We start from the raw sequence: 16,765 nt of genomic DNA on the forward strand, positions 1-16,765 counted from the left end.
ATAAATATTAGGAATAATAGAGGTCCCAGGATAGACCCTGAGGCACTCCCGCATTTATATCATATTGTTTAGATATACGATCATCGAGGACAACCTGGATTTTTCTCTTATCTAAGAAGGATTTAATTGTGTTAAGTATTCGTCCAGTGATGCCGTATGATCTGATTTTCCTGAGAAGACCTTCATGCCATACCCTGTCAAAAGCCTTAGATATATCTAGAGGTACCACTCTACCCTTCCCTGTTTTGTCAAGTGAATGGTATATGCGTTCAGAGATTACAGTTAGGATGTCTGCTGTGGAACGGGCTTGCCTAAATCCATATTGTTAGTCGGTCAGAAGTTTAACACTCATTCACTACGGTGACTTCCCAGATCATTATTCGAACTGAAGCAAGACCGTTTCAGTGGCCCACTTAAAATAGCCCATGTAGTAGAGACGGGGAACATTCCTTTAACGTTTAAATTACCTGTAGCATTGTTTAAATTTTCTGTAGTGTTATAAAAGATGTTGGAAGTGCTCCCTGTTGACATTTATGCATTTCTGGACACGTTCAACGTTTGCAGATACTATCTGTAGATCTTCTCTGGTGCATTTTGTCTTGTGGTGTCAGTTGGTCTATAAGAGAATGATTAGAGAGATAGGGCTACTTTTAAGTAGGGCACTCAATATATATATATATATATATATATATATATATATATTTCATGGGACATATCAATATCCTTTTAACTTTTTGCTATCATAATACCTTATATATATTATTGTTCATAATTCTGTTTAGTCACTTAGTTTAGTCACTTTCCTGTTAGTGTTTTTTCGTTTGAATATTATATCCAAAAACTGAGTCTTTATAAACATGCATGTATACTTTAATTAGTGGGGTAGAATAATTGTAATTATTCTACGTGCTATTTAATATTCACAATGGTTTAAATTTAAAAGTTCGTGAAACATGTTTTTCACCCACCAACTGACTTTCCCTAATCTGATAAGGCCAGAAATTCCATAAGTTCATTGCGACTAAGGAGATCTGTTATTGTTGAAAATGTATTCAAATAAATAATTCAACGTTTGACAAAATATCTAAATTAGATTTCAATTTAAAAGTTTATTAAAGATTTTTTTTCAGACACCAATTTTAAAAGGCCTATACTTGAAATATCAAGAAGTTTGATGGAATATCCCTGGATTAGCAAACTAAGGGCAGAATTAAAGCATTCCCTGAAATAATGACAACGGAGAGCCGTTCATAGATTCAAATTAGTTTATTAATTGACTACGAAAGTTGAGGAAGTCTTATATTTACTAGGTAAAGTTCTGTTGGAGGTTAGAGTTTCAATCGCCAGTGCAGACGATACTAAGAATGTAATTGCAAATTACTTAATATTTCTACACAGTCATGACTGACGGAACGATAGCATATTACTTCCGTGGATTAAATAAAGGGTTCTGTTCGAAATTTCGTGTATACCAACTTTTTGATGTTTGTTTTGTAGTTTTTTTTTGTTTTTTTTTTTACCTGGACTTTATATAATAAACTAGCAGGACTACCCGACGTTACTCGGGAGGGAGGGCATAAAAAATTAAATAGATGTTCATTACTGTGTGCAACATAATTGTATATAAAATTTCTATCACTTCATCACAGTTCGACAAGATGCAACGGGAGAATGTCGGGGATTACATCGGCCGAAACGTTGGGCAAATAAGAGATAAGAACAGTCGTTCGAATGATCCATATAGTAAATAAAATTGAAAAGTCTGAACAATAAATTGACTAAACTCATAAAAACAGATAAAAGGATTTCGATGATAAAACTATGTTGGAATCCTTAGGTTTAGCTTCTTGACTAGAACGAGTAATTCATGCTGTAATCTGTCAATATTTTAATGTAATATTTTTTTAATTTTAAATTGAAATTGGATTATTAGATTCAAAATATATAATTAACATAATAAATAAAGAAATAGTTTGCATTATATATATAATTGAACTTATTTAGGAAAATTAAATATGACTGTGATTAAGCTGAATCCAGCCTCTTAAATAACTATGAAAATCTTTATTAACAAATAATAAAACAAAACAATTCTTTTTTTTTTCTTCTTTTTTTTCGTGTTTTTCATGTGAATTGTCATTCTCTCTTGTCTGCAAGCTTATTGTATTATTTCATATAGATCTAACATTTTTTGGGTTATAGGTCCAGGCAAGAAAATGATGATTGTCATGCGTGATGACGTGCAATCGTGTCTTGCGAAGGGTAATGAATATTTCCTGGGTGAGCCGTTCTCCTTCACGGAGGGTTGCTTTAAATATTACTGCGATTGTCATGTCGATGGGTCCTGGGAATGTGATGCTAACAAAGCGGAGGACATATGTAACAAAGACGGACAGGTAACCACCGATGACAAAGGTGAGTTTGTTTTATAGGATTTATTTTTTTATGAGAGCAATTTCAATAAAATTTTATATTCCGCTGCTTTTAGCCATTGGAAAGTTATTTCTATTTCTTTGGGAGGTTTTTGTGTGTGTGTGTGTGTGTGTTTTGGGGGGGTTGTTCAAGACGTAGTATTTAATTTTTGACATTTCTATAAACATGGATATATTTTACTCATTGTTATAAATAGCTTAATCTAAAATGATTGCTCTAATTTATAGAAATATTCCCCCTTCTCGTTTCTGTTACTTTTAAACCTTCTTATCACACTTGATGAAGACTTTGGAAAATTATATATATATATATATATATATATATATATATATAGAGAGAGAGAGAGAGAGAGAGAGAGAGAGAGAGAATAAAAAGGAACAAACCGTATTATGTGTTCATCAACGTTTCGTCTTTATTTCGAGACTTCCTCTGAAATAAAGACGAAGCGTTGATGAACACATAATACGGTTTATTCTTTTTTATTTTTTCTATTTTGTCGGAATACTATTTCCATTATTTTCATCATATATATATATATATATATATATGTATATATATATATATTATTTACGCCCAAATAATATATACATATATATATATATATATATATATATATATATATATATATATATTTTATTTGGGCGTAAGCAGTTACATATGGTCGCTGCAAATAGTCATCTGTTTCAGTCAAAGAGACTTCTCCAGGCGACCTGGAACATCTCGACGCCAAAAAGAAAAATCTGATGTAAATGTTTACCCCCAAAAAATAAAAAAATATTTTTTCTTTTTATTGAGAACTATTTAACAACCTCGTTGTCTTCATTAGTCCCGACTTTTGAACACCTCAAACCTGAATATATATATGTGTGTGTGTGTGTGTGTGTGTGTGTGTGTGTGTGTGTGTGTGTGTGTGTGCATAAATTTATATATACATGTATATAAGATAAACATGTATTTATATGTATATATATATGTGTGTGTGTGCACGTGCGTTATATATATTATATGTACGCTATAGAACAATGCTCATTACCTTGAATATTGCTAAAATCCCACTGAGACTAAATCTCAACTTGTGCATAGTACTTGCAGATCTCGTCAGATTGTAAGTAATGGCTATTCCTTTGCTTCTCTACAAAAGCAAAATGTGACACAACGTCATTTTTACAGGGGGAGGGGGGAAACCAGCTCCATAAAAAGGGGCACTGTGGAAATAAGCAACACAAAACATGCCTCACTATTGAAACATTCCCTCGTCAATTGAATAAGGACAAATTAACTGGATGTAGCATCAGAACAGGTATCACACTGTTATCTTAGTGCGAAGGATAAATTCAGAAATAGTGCAAGTCATGTGATTTGGTGTGTTTATATCATCAACAAATCACATGACTTGCAATCTGACGATATGTGCAAGTGCTATGCACAAGTTCAGATTAAGACTCACTGGGTTTTTAGCAATAATCGATGTAATAGGCTTTCTGTTACAACGCATATAAATAACATATATATATGTAACACATACATGGTAATAGCACACACGCACACACACACACACACACACACACACACATATATATATATATATATATATATATATATATATATATATATATATATAGTAAGTTATAAAATATATATGGCGATTAAGCTACACTACTTAATATTCCGCGTTTCATCCACTCTAGGACTCTTCAGACATAAGTGTAGCTTAATCGCCATATATATTTTATAACTTACTTACTAGCTCTACCAACGTATTGAGCACTTTTAAAGTAAATACTTAAAGTTTACGCATGAATTTATACTTTCGTATATTAATTTTATGTGAGTAAATGAAGTGTATATATATATATATATATATATATATATATATATATATATTTTGTGTACAGAAAGTTGTTAGTTGAGACAGGTCATTGGTACCGACGGTACCAATGACCTGTCCCAACTAACAACTTTCTGTACACAAAATATAAGTACGCTCTTAAAATTTGGATTTTCCTTTTAATTGAGCACTCTGCTGGAATTCTTTTTCCAAAAAAAACTAATCATTATATATATATATATATATATATATATATATATATATATATATATATATATATATATATAAATAAAAAATAAAAATTACAATAAGTTTATCAAGGTAATCAAAATGGTAAACTTAAAATATATTATAAATATTAAAGAGTTAATATTTACGAGTAAAGTAATCCCAACCAGGTGTAAAAGCTCAATAAAACCGAAAAGGAAATAGAGTTTATAATATGAACAAATGATTAATAAAACATGTTAAAAGACATCTTGAAAAAGAGTTAAAAACATATTTAATTTTAAAAAGGGAAGCACAAGATAAGTGGATAGTCCTTAATCCTTGGAGTTTCGAAGAAATACTCTCCTTCTCATCAGAGGGCAGGAATTAGCAAAATGCGGGATCGGATTTTGCATATAAAAGTATTTAATGAAACTACAAGTAAGTCACAGATCTTACTTGGTTAAAAAAAGAGTGAGGTAAGGGTAATAGGAGGTAAAAGAAAAATGATAAAAAGATTTCACATGAATGGATAGTCCGGTGAAGGGTAAAAAATCCAAGAATGGTAAAATCCAAAACGGTCGAATTAAAAATTTCCAATCCAATGGGTAAATTCCAAATGGTCCAAAATGATCCAAAAGGCAGAGTTCCTTGGAAAAAATCGCAAATGGAATGAATTCCAAATAATTAAAAGAAAAAGCACTGGAGAGAATATTTAAAACACGTCTGTCAAGGCTGGAGGAATCAAGTAAATTAAGGTTTAAAAAAAAAAAACGAAAAGCAGTGAAAGTTTAAATTTGAAAAGCAAGGTCAAACTGACCCAGACAAAAAGCGCGAAAGTTAGCGTTAATAATTAGGTCAACTTAGATATGCACGTGAAAGTCCTAGAATTAAATTAAGAAACACGGGTTAGAAGAACAAATAAATGGCTAAGTTTATGAAATGGAGCGTATATTATATTAGAAAAAAAAGTAAATAAATTAAAAATAGAAAATTAAAAGGTAAAAAAAAACAAAAAACACCTATATAAACATATATACACACACATACACATATATATACATATACACACATACACATACATATACATACATACAGACACACAAATGCGCACATACATGTACATACATACACACACGCATATACATATATATACATATATGTATACATATACAATACCACACACACATATATATGTACATATATATACACACACACACGCATGCATAAATATATACACATATCCAAAAACATATCCAAAAACATATACAAGTTAAACAAAAACATACATACTTACATACAAAATAAGGGGAGGGAATGGCCGGTATCTACAAACTCCGGAATAAGGCAAATAAATGTGTATGTAAATGCATATAGTAAAATATAAGTAAACAAATACATAGAATAAAAATGAGTAGGTTGATGTATATATTTAATTAATAGGTATACGTATACTTTAAAACGGAGACCGCAGATGGAAAACCGGCCAAACAAATAAAGAAACATAAATAAAATTAAAAATATAAAAGTTTAGAAGGTAAGATAAAAAAGAATTATGGGAAAAGATTTATATTTGAAGGGTTAAATTAATAGCTATGTAATTTCAATTCTCAAATATAATTTTCATTGTAATTTCATCTTTTTCATGTTTTATTAATCATTTGTTCATATATATATATATATATATATATATATATATATATATATATATATATATATATATAGATATGCGATAAAGAAAAAAGTTACATAAACCTTTATTAATACCAGAGTCTGTCATTGGCTATTAGAAACATTAAACCGGGGAAATAAATAATAAAGAATTTGATTAATTATCATGATAGACTAAACATATGTATATATATATACATATATATATATATATATATACATATATATATATATATATATTATATATATTATACATGTATAATATATATCATATATATATATTATATATAAATATATTATATATATATAATATACATCATATATATAATATATATAATATATTATATATATATAATATAATATATATAATATATAATATATATAATATATAATACATAATATATATAATATATATATGCAATATATATAATATATAATATATATAATACTAGCAATCGGTGCCCGGCGTTGCCCAGGTGTTTTGAAGTGTATGCTGAGGAAAAAAACAAACGGTCAATTTTTTAAAACTTTGACCCCTATTATGACCTCTTAACATTTATTGTTTAGGGATCAAGTAAAGTTAATAAGTTAGATCCATGTCCAAGGAATCTATATATAAAATATCACGTCTTCAGACCTTAAATTGTAGGAGGAGTTTGGTAGAGTTCTCAAAGGTCTAATTGTTGAATATTGACCACTTAATCGCCAAATTTATGTCGAAAACCTATCACATCGATTTTCCCAAATCTCAGTACCCTGTATATCAAATTTCGAATCTGTAGGCTTAAAATTGACAGTTTTAGCGTAGGGAAATGCACACAGGCGCACAGACACACACAGACACTATCACTTATACATATATATAAACATAAACATCATATATTTAAGGATAATAGTACGCCATATATATAACAAAATACCATTATTTACTGAAGTGAAAGGAAAACCCGGGGGAACTTTACCCAAAAATAAATCTATATTTTTTTGTGTATATTGATAGTCTGGTACTTATACAGTTTAGTGACGACATTAAAAAATGGAAATATTGGAAAAAAAATTTATTGTACGTAACTGTTATAGACTGAAGTTCTCCGAAAAAAAATTTCACTTCATTTGATCAAGTAGTTTTTTTTTTTACAGCGAAAAACAATGATTTATCACGGCTACGTCAACGTGGCCATTTTGGAAATGTTATTGCAGGCCCAGAAATTCCCCAAGGGCAGGTAACTGCCGTACATAGCAGAATACCTCCATTTTAGGCCAATCTAGCCCTTTTTCCCCCCACCAGAATGAGATTTTTTTTTTTTTTGCGAAGACAGATGCCATTTTTGGGGTGTTTTTTTTTCTAATTTGTAACAGAAGTAAATAAACGAAGTTTCGAAGTTATCCATGCGTGTCCAACTGAGCATGTTTAAAAAATAATCTCGTATAAAAATTCTACAATTCTTTGCATTCTTCAATTTCTTTGCATATTCAATAGTATTCTTATTTTTTAAAAAAAACGCAAAAAATTGCAGATTTAAACAAAAAAAAGAAAAAAAAACGTAAAAAAATTGCAGATGTGTTGTGAGCATCTCAATATGGCGAGAAAAAAAAGGCTAGATTGCGAAATTTGGCCTAAAATGGAGGTATTCTGCTAGGTATATTTCCAAAATGGCCACGTTGACGTAGCCGTGATAAATCATTGTTTTTCGCTGTAAAAAAAAAAAAACTACTTGATCAAATGAAGTGAAATTTTTTTTCGGAGAACTTCAGTCTATAACAGTTACGTATAATAAAATTTTTTTTCAATATTTCCATTGTTTAATGTCGTCACTAAACTGTATAAGTATCGATAGTCTTATCAACACCCCTTTTTTCTATTTATTTAAAAAGAAAATACATCTTTATACAAATTCCCTATTAGTTTCTTTTTCGGTTCTCTTATACGATGATCATCTTTATTTAACTATTACGTGTAATTATATTCATACAGATATTCTATATGGTTTATATTTGCGTAATATTTGCGTAGAAATGAAGAAAATCAAATTTATTGTGTATTTATCGTGTTGCCATAACAACGTGACGTAGCCAAGGACGGTAGTGGGCGTGAGTGTGTGTGCGTGTGTGCGCGTGTTTTCGTGCTGTATTGTTTGTAGTAGTAGTAGTAGTACTAATAATCTGTCCAGCGTTTGCTTTCTTGTTTTGTGAATGGCGGACGTTGAGTCGGAGGTTGGATTGTGAAGTTTCGTATTTTTGTAATTTGTAAATGGCAAGTTAGAAAAAAATTAAACCCTTCCAAGATGGACAATAAATAAGACCAAAATATTTTATGGTAAAGTTAAGAGCGTAAGAACTATACTTTTTTAGGAGATGTGATTATTGGATTAACCAATCAGAAATCGTCTGTGGCACACACATCTCTGTTTTTATAGATATATAGATATATTATATATAATATATATAATATATATTATATATAATATATATAATATATATATAATATATATATAATATATATAATATATATAATATATATATTATAAATATACATATAAAATAATATAATATATATAATATATAATATATACATAATATATATAATATATATAATATATATATAATATATATAATATATATATAATATATATTATATACATATTATAAATATACATATGATATATATATAATATATATATATAATATATATATTATAAATATATATATAATATATATAATATATATATTTTAAATATATATATAATATATATATAATATATATATTATAAATATATATATATATAATATATATAAGATATATAATATATATTATAAATATATATATAATATATAATATATATATTATAAATATATATCTAATATATATAATATATAATATATATTATAAATATATATATATAATATATAATATATAGATTATAAATATATATAATATATATATTATAAATATATATAATATACATATAAATATAATATATATATTATAAATATATATAATATATGTATAATATATTAATGTATATATAATATATAGATTATAAATATATATAATATATATTATGTATATTATATATATATTATATATAATATATATATATTATATATAATATATATTATATATATGATATATATGATGTATATTTATATAATACATATATATGTATATAATCTCTGTATATGATATATATAATATATATAAATATAATATTTTATATGTATGTAATATATATTATATATATTTATAATATATATATAATATATATGTATAATATATATATGTATATATAATATATAATATATATATTTTTATATAACATATATATGTTTATAATATATATATGGATATAATATATATAATATATATATGTATATAAGATATATAATATATATATATATTGATATAATATATATAATATATATATTCATATAATATAATATATATGTATATAATATATAATATATATATGTATATAATATATAATATATATATATGGACATAATATATCTAATATATATATATTTATACAATATATATAATATATATTTATATAATATATAATATATATATATGTATATAATATATATAATATGTATATGTATATAATATATATAATATATAATATATATGCATATAATGTATATATAATATATAAATGTATATAAAATACATGTATATATAATATATATATATGCATATTATGTATATATAATATGTATATGTATATAATATATATAATATATATGTATATATAATATACATGTATATATGTATACAAAATATAATATGTATACATATATTAATCGCAATTAATCCCTGTTCATCGAAAAATGAAACCCAGTTTGCTAGCCTTTTTCATTTTTATTTTTTGATCCATCATGTAAATTGGTCTACCTTCAGCCATAATAAAATTTTGTACTCCCCAAAAATGTTCAAAAACTTCAAGACGACGGATACACTTTGTATTAATAAAAATGAAATGTAAAATCAAGATTGGCCAGGCTAATCAGACGTGCTTGGGCAATTCATTACATTTTTTAATCGCAATTTTACTACGATTTAGGTATGATGAGCCAGGAACGAAACCCGGTTAACTAGCTCTTTTCCATTTTTTTATTTTTTAAGAATCCATCATGTTAATTGGTCTATATTCAACCATTATATATATATATATATATATATATATATATATATATATATATATATATATATATATAGATCAATTAACAATTATATTCAACTATAATGCATATATATATATATATATATATATATATATATATATATATATATATGTATACATAATATTTATTTCAAAATTTTATATTCATATATTTTTAGATAAATATTATATCTTCAGCTCTCACATCGACGATTGAGCAGTTGATTCAATTTTTTCATCGCCTACTGACACGCTACACACACACACACACACACACATATATATATATATATATATATATATATATATATATATATATATATATATATATATATATAAAAGTTCAACTCATCGTAAATACAGAGAAAGTAAAATATAGGACATTGTTTATTTCTGACGAATATCTTTTAAATAATTTTCTAATTTAGTTTCATATCTATATTCTATTTAGCCCCCCACTTCCATATATAGTTCCATAATTAGGTATTATGTTCACATTATGTTGGTAAAATATATTTGCATAGATTTTTCTCATAACATCTCATAAAAGATCTTCAGTAGAGCGAAAGTATTTTTAGGCAAACCTTCTATTAATAATACATCTTTGTAAATTGCATTCTCATCCCGGTATGATCCATATATCAGACATGATTATTTATTATGGTAATTACATGATTTTTTTTTTTCTGCTTGCTATTCATAAACTATTGCTAATTGATCAAACTGTTAAAATTGTGTGCAGATCAAAATGAGGAATTGGGCATTCGATTTAGCAACCCGCGCTCCTGCATCGCGAGGGGCATCAAATATGATCTTGGGCGTCCTTTCTCCTTCATGGACGGTTGCTACCGCTACCATTGTGACTGTCGAACTGATGGATCCTGGGAATGCCCAGCAAGCAGAACTCAGAACGTGTGCGCGGGCGAACGAATCGACAGCGTGACAACTGACACTGATCACACCACACATAGGACACCAAATGAAAAAAGTGAGTTCTTTAAAACTGAAAGTTCAAATTCTTTTTATTTATTATTTTTATCTTTTCTTTATAACAGAAGAACATAAGATGATATTGTCGGTGAAATAAATGAGTCACTACTTGTATTGAGGACCACATGGCTGCATTGAATGTTTCTCCAAGATTTTCATTTATTCGACATGAAGGTGTTTGATTGGCCTAATTAATATCATTACATATGGAACATTTTCGTTAAAATCCAATTAAAACTAGCAAATGTTTAACAATGGTACAAAGTGACGCGCGTGAGGACATATGGGAACACATAGAAGCGCATACGCGTTATCGCCGATGAGCGATCAAGCGATCATTCGAGTAATAAAAGTCTTTGTGCATACGTGTGTCTGGCTTCATCCTTCCCATCGTCGCTTTCCTCTGTGTGCGGCCGTTAATTCATAATGTTGATCCTCCAACGGTCTTGATCCTGTTTTACCGAAGAGAAATAAACTTCATGCATGAAAATACAAGAGGCTCGTTGATGATTTAAAGGTTTTATTAGGAGATAAATGCGTTGCGGGGAGAGATTAACAATTAATCCTTTATAAAAATATTTCTTTCCACTAATTTTTCTTATTTAAATCAAAAGTTTGCCCACGGAGGGGCAGTCTCGCTTAGATTTGCTTTGGTCCCAACACAAGCACTCGTGTTCTCTGACTCCTATTACATCCTTTATCTGGTTTGGGGACACAGAATTAACTTTGGCCCGAGCACTCGGACTTATGGTTTATGCGTGCACTGGCTTTCATTGAAGGGTAAGGGATTTTATGACCGAAGATGCGCCACCCGACTGATTCCCTTTCGATATTCGACTCTCGTGTATCGAGGCTCTTAGCTAACTTCAGTCAGGTTTCTTTTTTTTATTATTACATTTTCACCCCAAACAAGCCACGTTGCCACTTTGGTGTAGGGGGCTACTATCAGGGGCATCAACTACTGGGGCACTATGTTGGGATTTGGGCAGCAAGATGTCGGTTCACTTTACACTTGAACTTCTGCACGTCAGTACAGTTGGGGAAGCAGGGACCTGGAATGGAATTCCAGAGTCTAGCGGTTCTGGGGAAGAAACTACTGGAGTAGAAAGATCTTTTACATCTAGGGATCTCTACTGCATGGGGGTGGGATTTAGCTGCCTGTCGGGCTTGTCGAGGGTGTCTACGTCGTAGGGGGACCCAAGTGTCTGCAGTTCGTCAAAGCATTCACCATTAAAATACTTGTAGAACAGGCAGAGGGATGCAACGTTTCTTTGATGGGACAGAGGCTGAAACTTAGATGCCAGTTCAGGGCCTATCAGATTGGCGACTCTCTTTTGAACCTTGTCAAGGAGCAAGAGACTAGCAGCAGATGCAGCAGCCCAAATGTGACAGCAATACTCCATACATGGGCGAATGGTGGCCTTATAGAGGTACAGGATACTTTCAGGTGTCAGTAGTTTTCTAGCACGGTAGAGAGAGCCTACCTTCTTCGCCGCGGCCCTGGCAATGTTTTCAATGTAAATGTTCCAACTCATTTTTCCTGTGAACGTTAGACCAAGCAGTTTGAAAGATGTATTCTCAGATAGGGAGTCACTGGCCATTGTTATTGGTGGCAGAGAAGGTTTCTTGTAATTATTGAATGAAACCAGTTTAATCTTGGCAGCATTGACTGTGACCATCCATTTATGTCCCCATTCCACTACAGATTGGAGGTCATCCTCTAGTGTTTTTACCATTTCTTTAGTTATGTGTTCATTTGTTTTCCTGTCATGCCTGTTATAGAGTGTGGTGTCATCAGCAGATATACCCATCTCAGAGGCAGTTTTGTCGGGGAGGTCATTAATTAATATTAGGAACAAGGATAGACCCCTGGGGCACTCCCGCATTTATATCATATTGTTTAGGTGTACGACCGTCGAGGACAACCTGGATTTTTCTCTTATCTAAGAAAGATTTAATTATGTTAAGTATTCTACCAGTGATAACGTATGATCTAATTTTCCTGAGGAGACCCTCATGCCATACCCTGTCAAAAGCCTCAGATATATCTAGAGCTACCGCTCTACCCTCCCCCGCTTTGTCCAGTGAATGGTATATACGTTCAGAGATTACAGTTAGGATGTCTGCTGTGGAACGGGCTTGTCATTCAGAAGTTTAGCATCTGTAAGGTGACGGACTAGAGCATGGTTAATTATGGTTTCAAATATTTTGGCGAAAAGTGGGAGGAGGCTAATTGGGCGATAATTTGATGGGTCAGTTCTTTCGCCAGAATTCTTGAAAACTGGTACCACAGAAGCAGTTTTTCAACAGCCCAGAAAGCAAGATTCATTAAGGCATTTGTTGTAGAGTTTGGAGAAAACTGGAGCTACTTCGGCTGAGCACTTTTTTAATAGCACAGCTGGGATGGGATCAGGTCCACATGCTTTTGAAGTGTCAAGATTTTTTATGATAGCATACACCTGAGCAGGTTTTTTATGATAGCATACACCTGGGCTGAGTGGGCGTCTGTCCACAAAGGAAAGTCAGGCAGGGGTGGTTGGAAGGATCCAGTGTGGAGTTTGAAGCAAACCTGCTGGCAAGCATATTAGCTGAGCAAACAACCTCGTGATTGTTGGTTAGTCGGGGAATTGTTGATTGCCCATTTTTTACTACACTGTTGTAAATTTTCCAGAAGTCCTGAGTTCCTAATTTTTGTGCTTCGGTGTGGTTTTTAGTGGTTTCAGTAAATTCTCTCTTAGCCGCCGCTACTTCTTTCTTGCAGTTATTTCTGGCTTCTATATACTTCTGTCTGTTTGAACTGGACTTATGTCGGTTAAATCTGCGGTATGCATGCTGCCTTTGAGCAATGGTAGTTGCGCAAGTAAACCATTGGGAAGAGTGGGGCTTGCTATAAAATGTCCACATGGGAACATGTGCTTCAATTGCTGTTTTGAACCATTCAGTAGTCTCATTTGCACACTGTTCAGCAGGAAGAGAAAAAATATTTCCCCATGGGGCATCTCTGATAAGATCTCTGATGGCTTCCTAGTCAGCCTTTTTATAATATCTCGTCGTTTTGAGCATTGGCTCTTCAGTTTTGGGTCTAGAGTTTAGGGCGATTTCGACCATTATCACTGCATGATCCGCGTTCCCAAGTGGGCTGTCAGCATTTGTTATACAATCCTCGGGAACTGATGTCAGAAACAGATCTAGAAGTGATGCGTGTCAGGGAAATGGGTTGGAAACGTAACCATTTGTGATAGGGAGTGAGATTTAGTGAAGCTATGTGTTGAGCTGCCTGCTGCATCTGGGTGAATAGAGAATCCAAGCCAGTTTTTGTGGTGAACATAAAGTCACCAAATACATGTACTTGTGAGCTAGTGTCGAGGGAGAGTACTGTGTCTATGCTGTCAGAGACAAATAGGGTGTTAGATTTGTATTCCTTGTAATCCTCCGTGAACACGGTTATGAAAACACAGCAACAATTAAAGAACATAGAGTCGGCAGTTCAGCGGGAAAAGCAGATCAACACAAGGAGTAAGAGAAAACGAGCAGAATGGTAATGATAACTCAAAATCCAAATAATTAGATTTTCATATTTTTTTCCTGTTTTTTTTTGGGGGGGAGGCTTTTATTTATTTATTGTTTTTATAAAACAATCAACACTTGAACGGCGCTGAAATAAAATCATATAATCAACAGACACAATAAAATGCCACAGATATCAAACTTAAAGAGACTTTCCGTTTTCCCCGGTAATTAAAAAGTCTGTGGAGTTAAAGCATAGAGAAGTTTTCTCGGCTTAATGTTCAATGGCACGACATAACGGGTCCCTGGAAATTTAGGAAAGATAAGGTTTAAGTAGATAAGTTTTCTCGACTCAATATCTTGTGGATAACTCAGCAGGTCTCAGCCGTATCCACACGCCCTTAAAGCACACAAATTTTTTTCGTTTTTTTTTTTTTTCACATGAGACTGGGGAGTAAGAGCTAGCCATGAATCTGCAAATCAAAGCTACCAAAAGAACATATCACCGACCTGTTTCGTTTTGACATCTTTCGTAATCGCATTGCTACTCCAGGAGGTTGCATCGGATTCGTTGTATAAAAGTTCCAATTGAGATAGTCACGCATCTGATTCCATCCTAGCCGTAATATCCAATGAGAGACCTTGAAGCAGGAAATTGTCATGATTTCAATCATATCTAATTATAGAATGTCTGCCCGTCCGATTTTGTGTCGCCTACATGATCTCTCACCCTGATTCAATGGCAGCGTTTACAGCAGTCCCATTGAATCAGTGCACCGCTTTATTGTTTATTCCTTCTTTCTCTAGTGTTGTTCAGGCCTCATTCATCATGCTCTCCAGATGCAAAACTGCCTCGCAAACTCTGTTCAAACCCTCAAAACATGTGATCCAATTTCTTACGTAATCAACACATGCGTCTAACTGTTTTGTCTAGGGATATGATTCCTGAACCACCATTCTCCTACTTTGCTAAGGCACTGGGAATATTTTCATTTATCGCTAGTCCGTGATGAAATGCACTTTATGACACCCTCTCGAAATTCACACTAGTTGAACTAATATTTACCTAAGACGTCGGGCCACAATATGTAACACATACAATGAAATCCGCTATCTTGAATTCAAATCGTATCTATTGTTATTATTTATTACACAAATCATGGGTTCCATTCAGTCTCGAAATACAATGGATAAACCCTGTAAGGTTGCTGCACATGTAGTTGTGAAGCAAGGGTTGTGCAATCTCCAACTGCATCTTTCCTGAATCAACACTGCTTGAATTTAGTGGTAAGGAGAAGCCCATGACGACTGGAAACAATACTGATATATGCAAAGAGCACATACAACACATGGTATTCCCAAATATCATCTGACTCAACATTGCTGATCTTTTGTGATATAATTATTATTAAATTATAATTACCAAGCCCCTTTAAGAATAATTAATGATGGGTACTGTCTGCGGAAGCAATCAAGTAGTGTCTATGCACTGCTCGCGACTTTCGCTCATGCAAACACTCTAGATTATCTAATGTTCTCGCCCAAATTCGGCGTTTAATAGTTCATGATTTCTTTCATTCCCATGGCAGTTGTTTGGTGACTCTGAGGTAGAGGCTCGGCAAATGGAGCAAAAGGTGCCTCCATGGCTGTGTTCGAATCTCATGACCGGCAGAAATTGTTACCTTACACTGATGACTGCGTAAACATGAAACAGTCGTGTCTGCAGGTAAAAATGAATAATTATTATTTAACTATATGTGTCTGTATGTGCAAATACTGTTGGGAAAGGTATAAACCCTCAGTCCCCTTAATTATAGATAAAATAGGTGTGTTAAATTAATTATTAAGATTAAATATTTCCCAATAGGTATTGTATTGACCTATACATTTTGGTGAGCTATTCACCCTGACAGTAAATAAAGTGGTCGAATATAGTCGAGGGCGATTCCAAGGCCCCCTTCTCATT

The 16,765-nt window shown here is 31.4% G+C and overlaps 1 protein-coding gene across 4 annotated transcripts in view; it reads left to right on the forward strand.

Moving 5' to 3' along the window:
- Positions 1–16,765, forward strand: part of LOC145288028 (uncharacterized) — a 593,135-nt gene that overhangs the window by 449,457 nt on the left and 126,913 nt on the right. For all 4 annotated transcript variants that reach the window (XM_080136036.1, XM_080136037.1, XM_080136039.1 and 1 more), the window contains exons 110-111: positions 2,203–2,415; positions 11,045–11,290. In XM_080136036.1, the coding sequence (XP_079992162.1) occupies positions 2,203–2,415; positions 11,045–11,290 (459 nt within the window). The remainder of the gene's footprint in view (positions 1–2,202; positions 2,416–11,044; positions 11,291–16,765) is intronic.

The sequence above is a fragment of the Euprymna scolopes genome, chromosome 11, assembly GCF_053919585.1.
Source record: "Euprymna scolopes isolate OS-2025 chromosome 11, ASM5391958v1, whole genome shotgun sequence".
Taxonomy (NCBI): Eukaryota; Metazoa; Mollusca; class Cephalopoda; order Sepiida; family Sepiolidae; genus Euprymna; species Euprymna scolopes.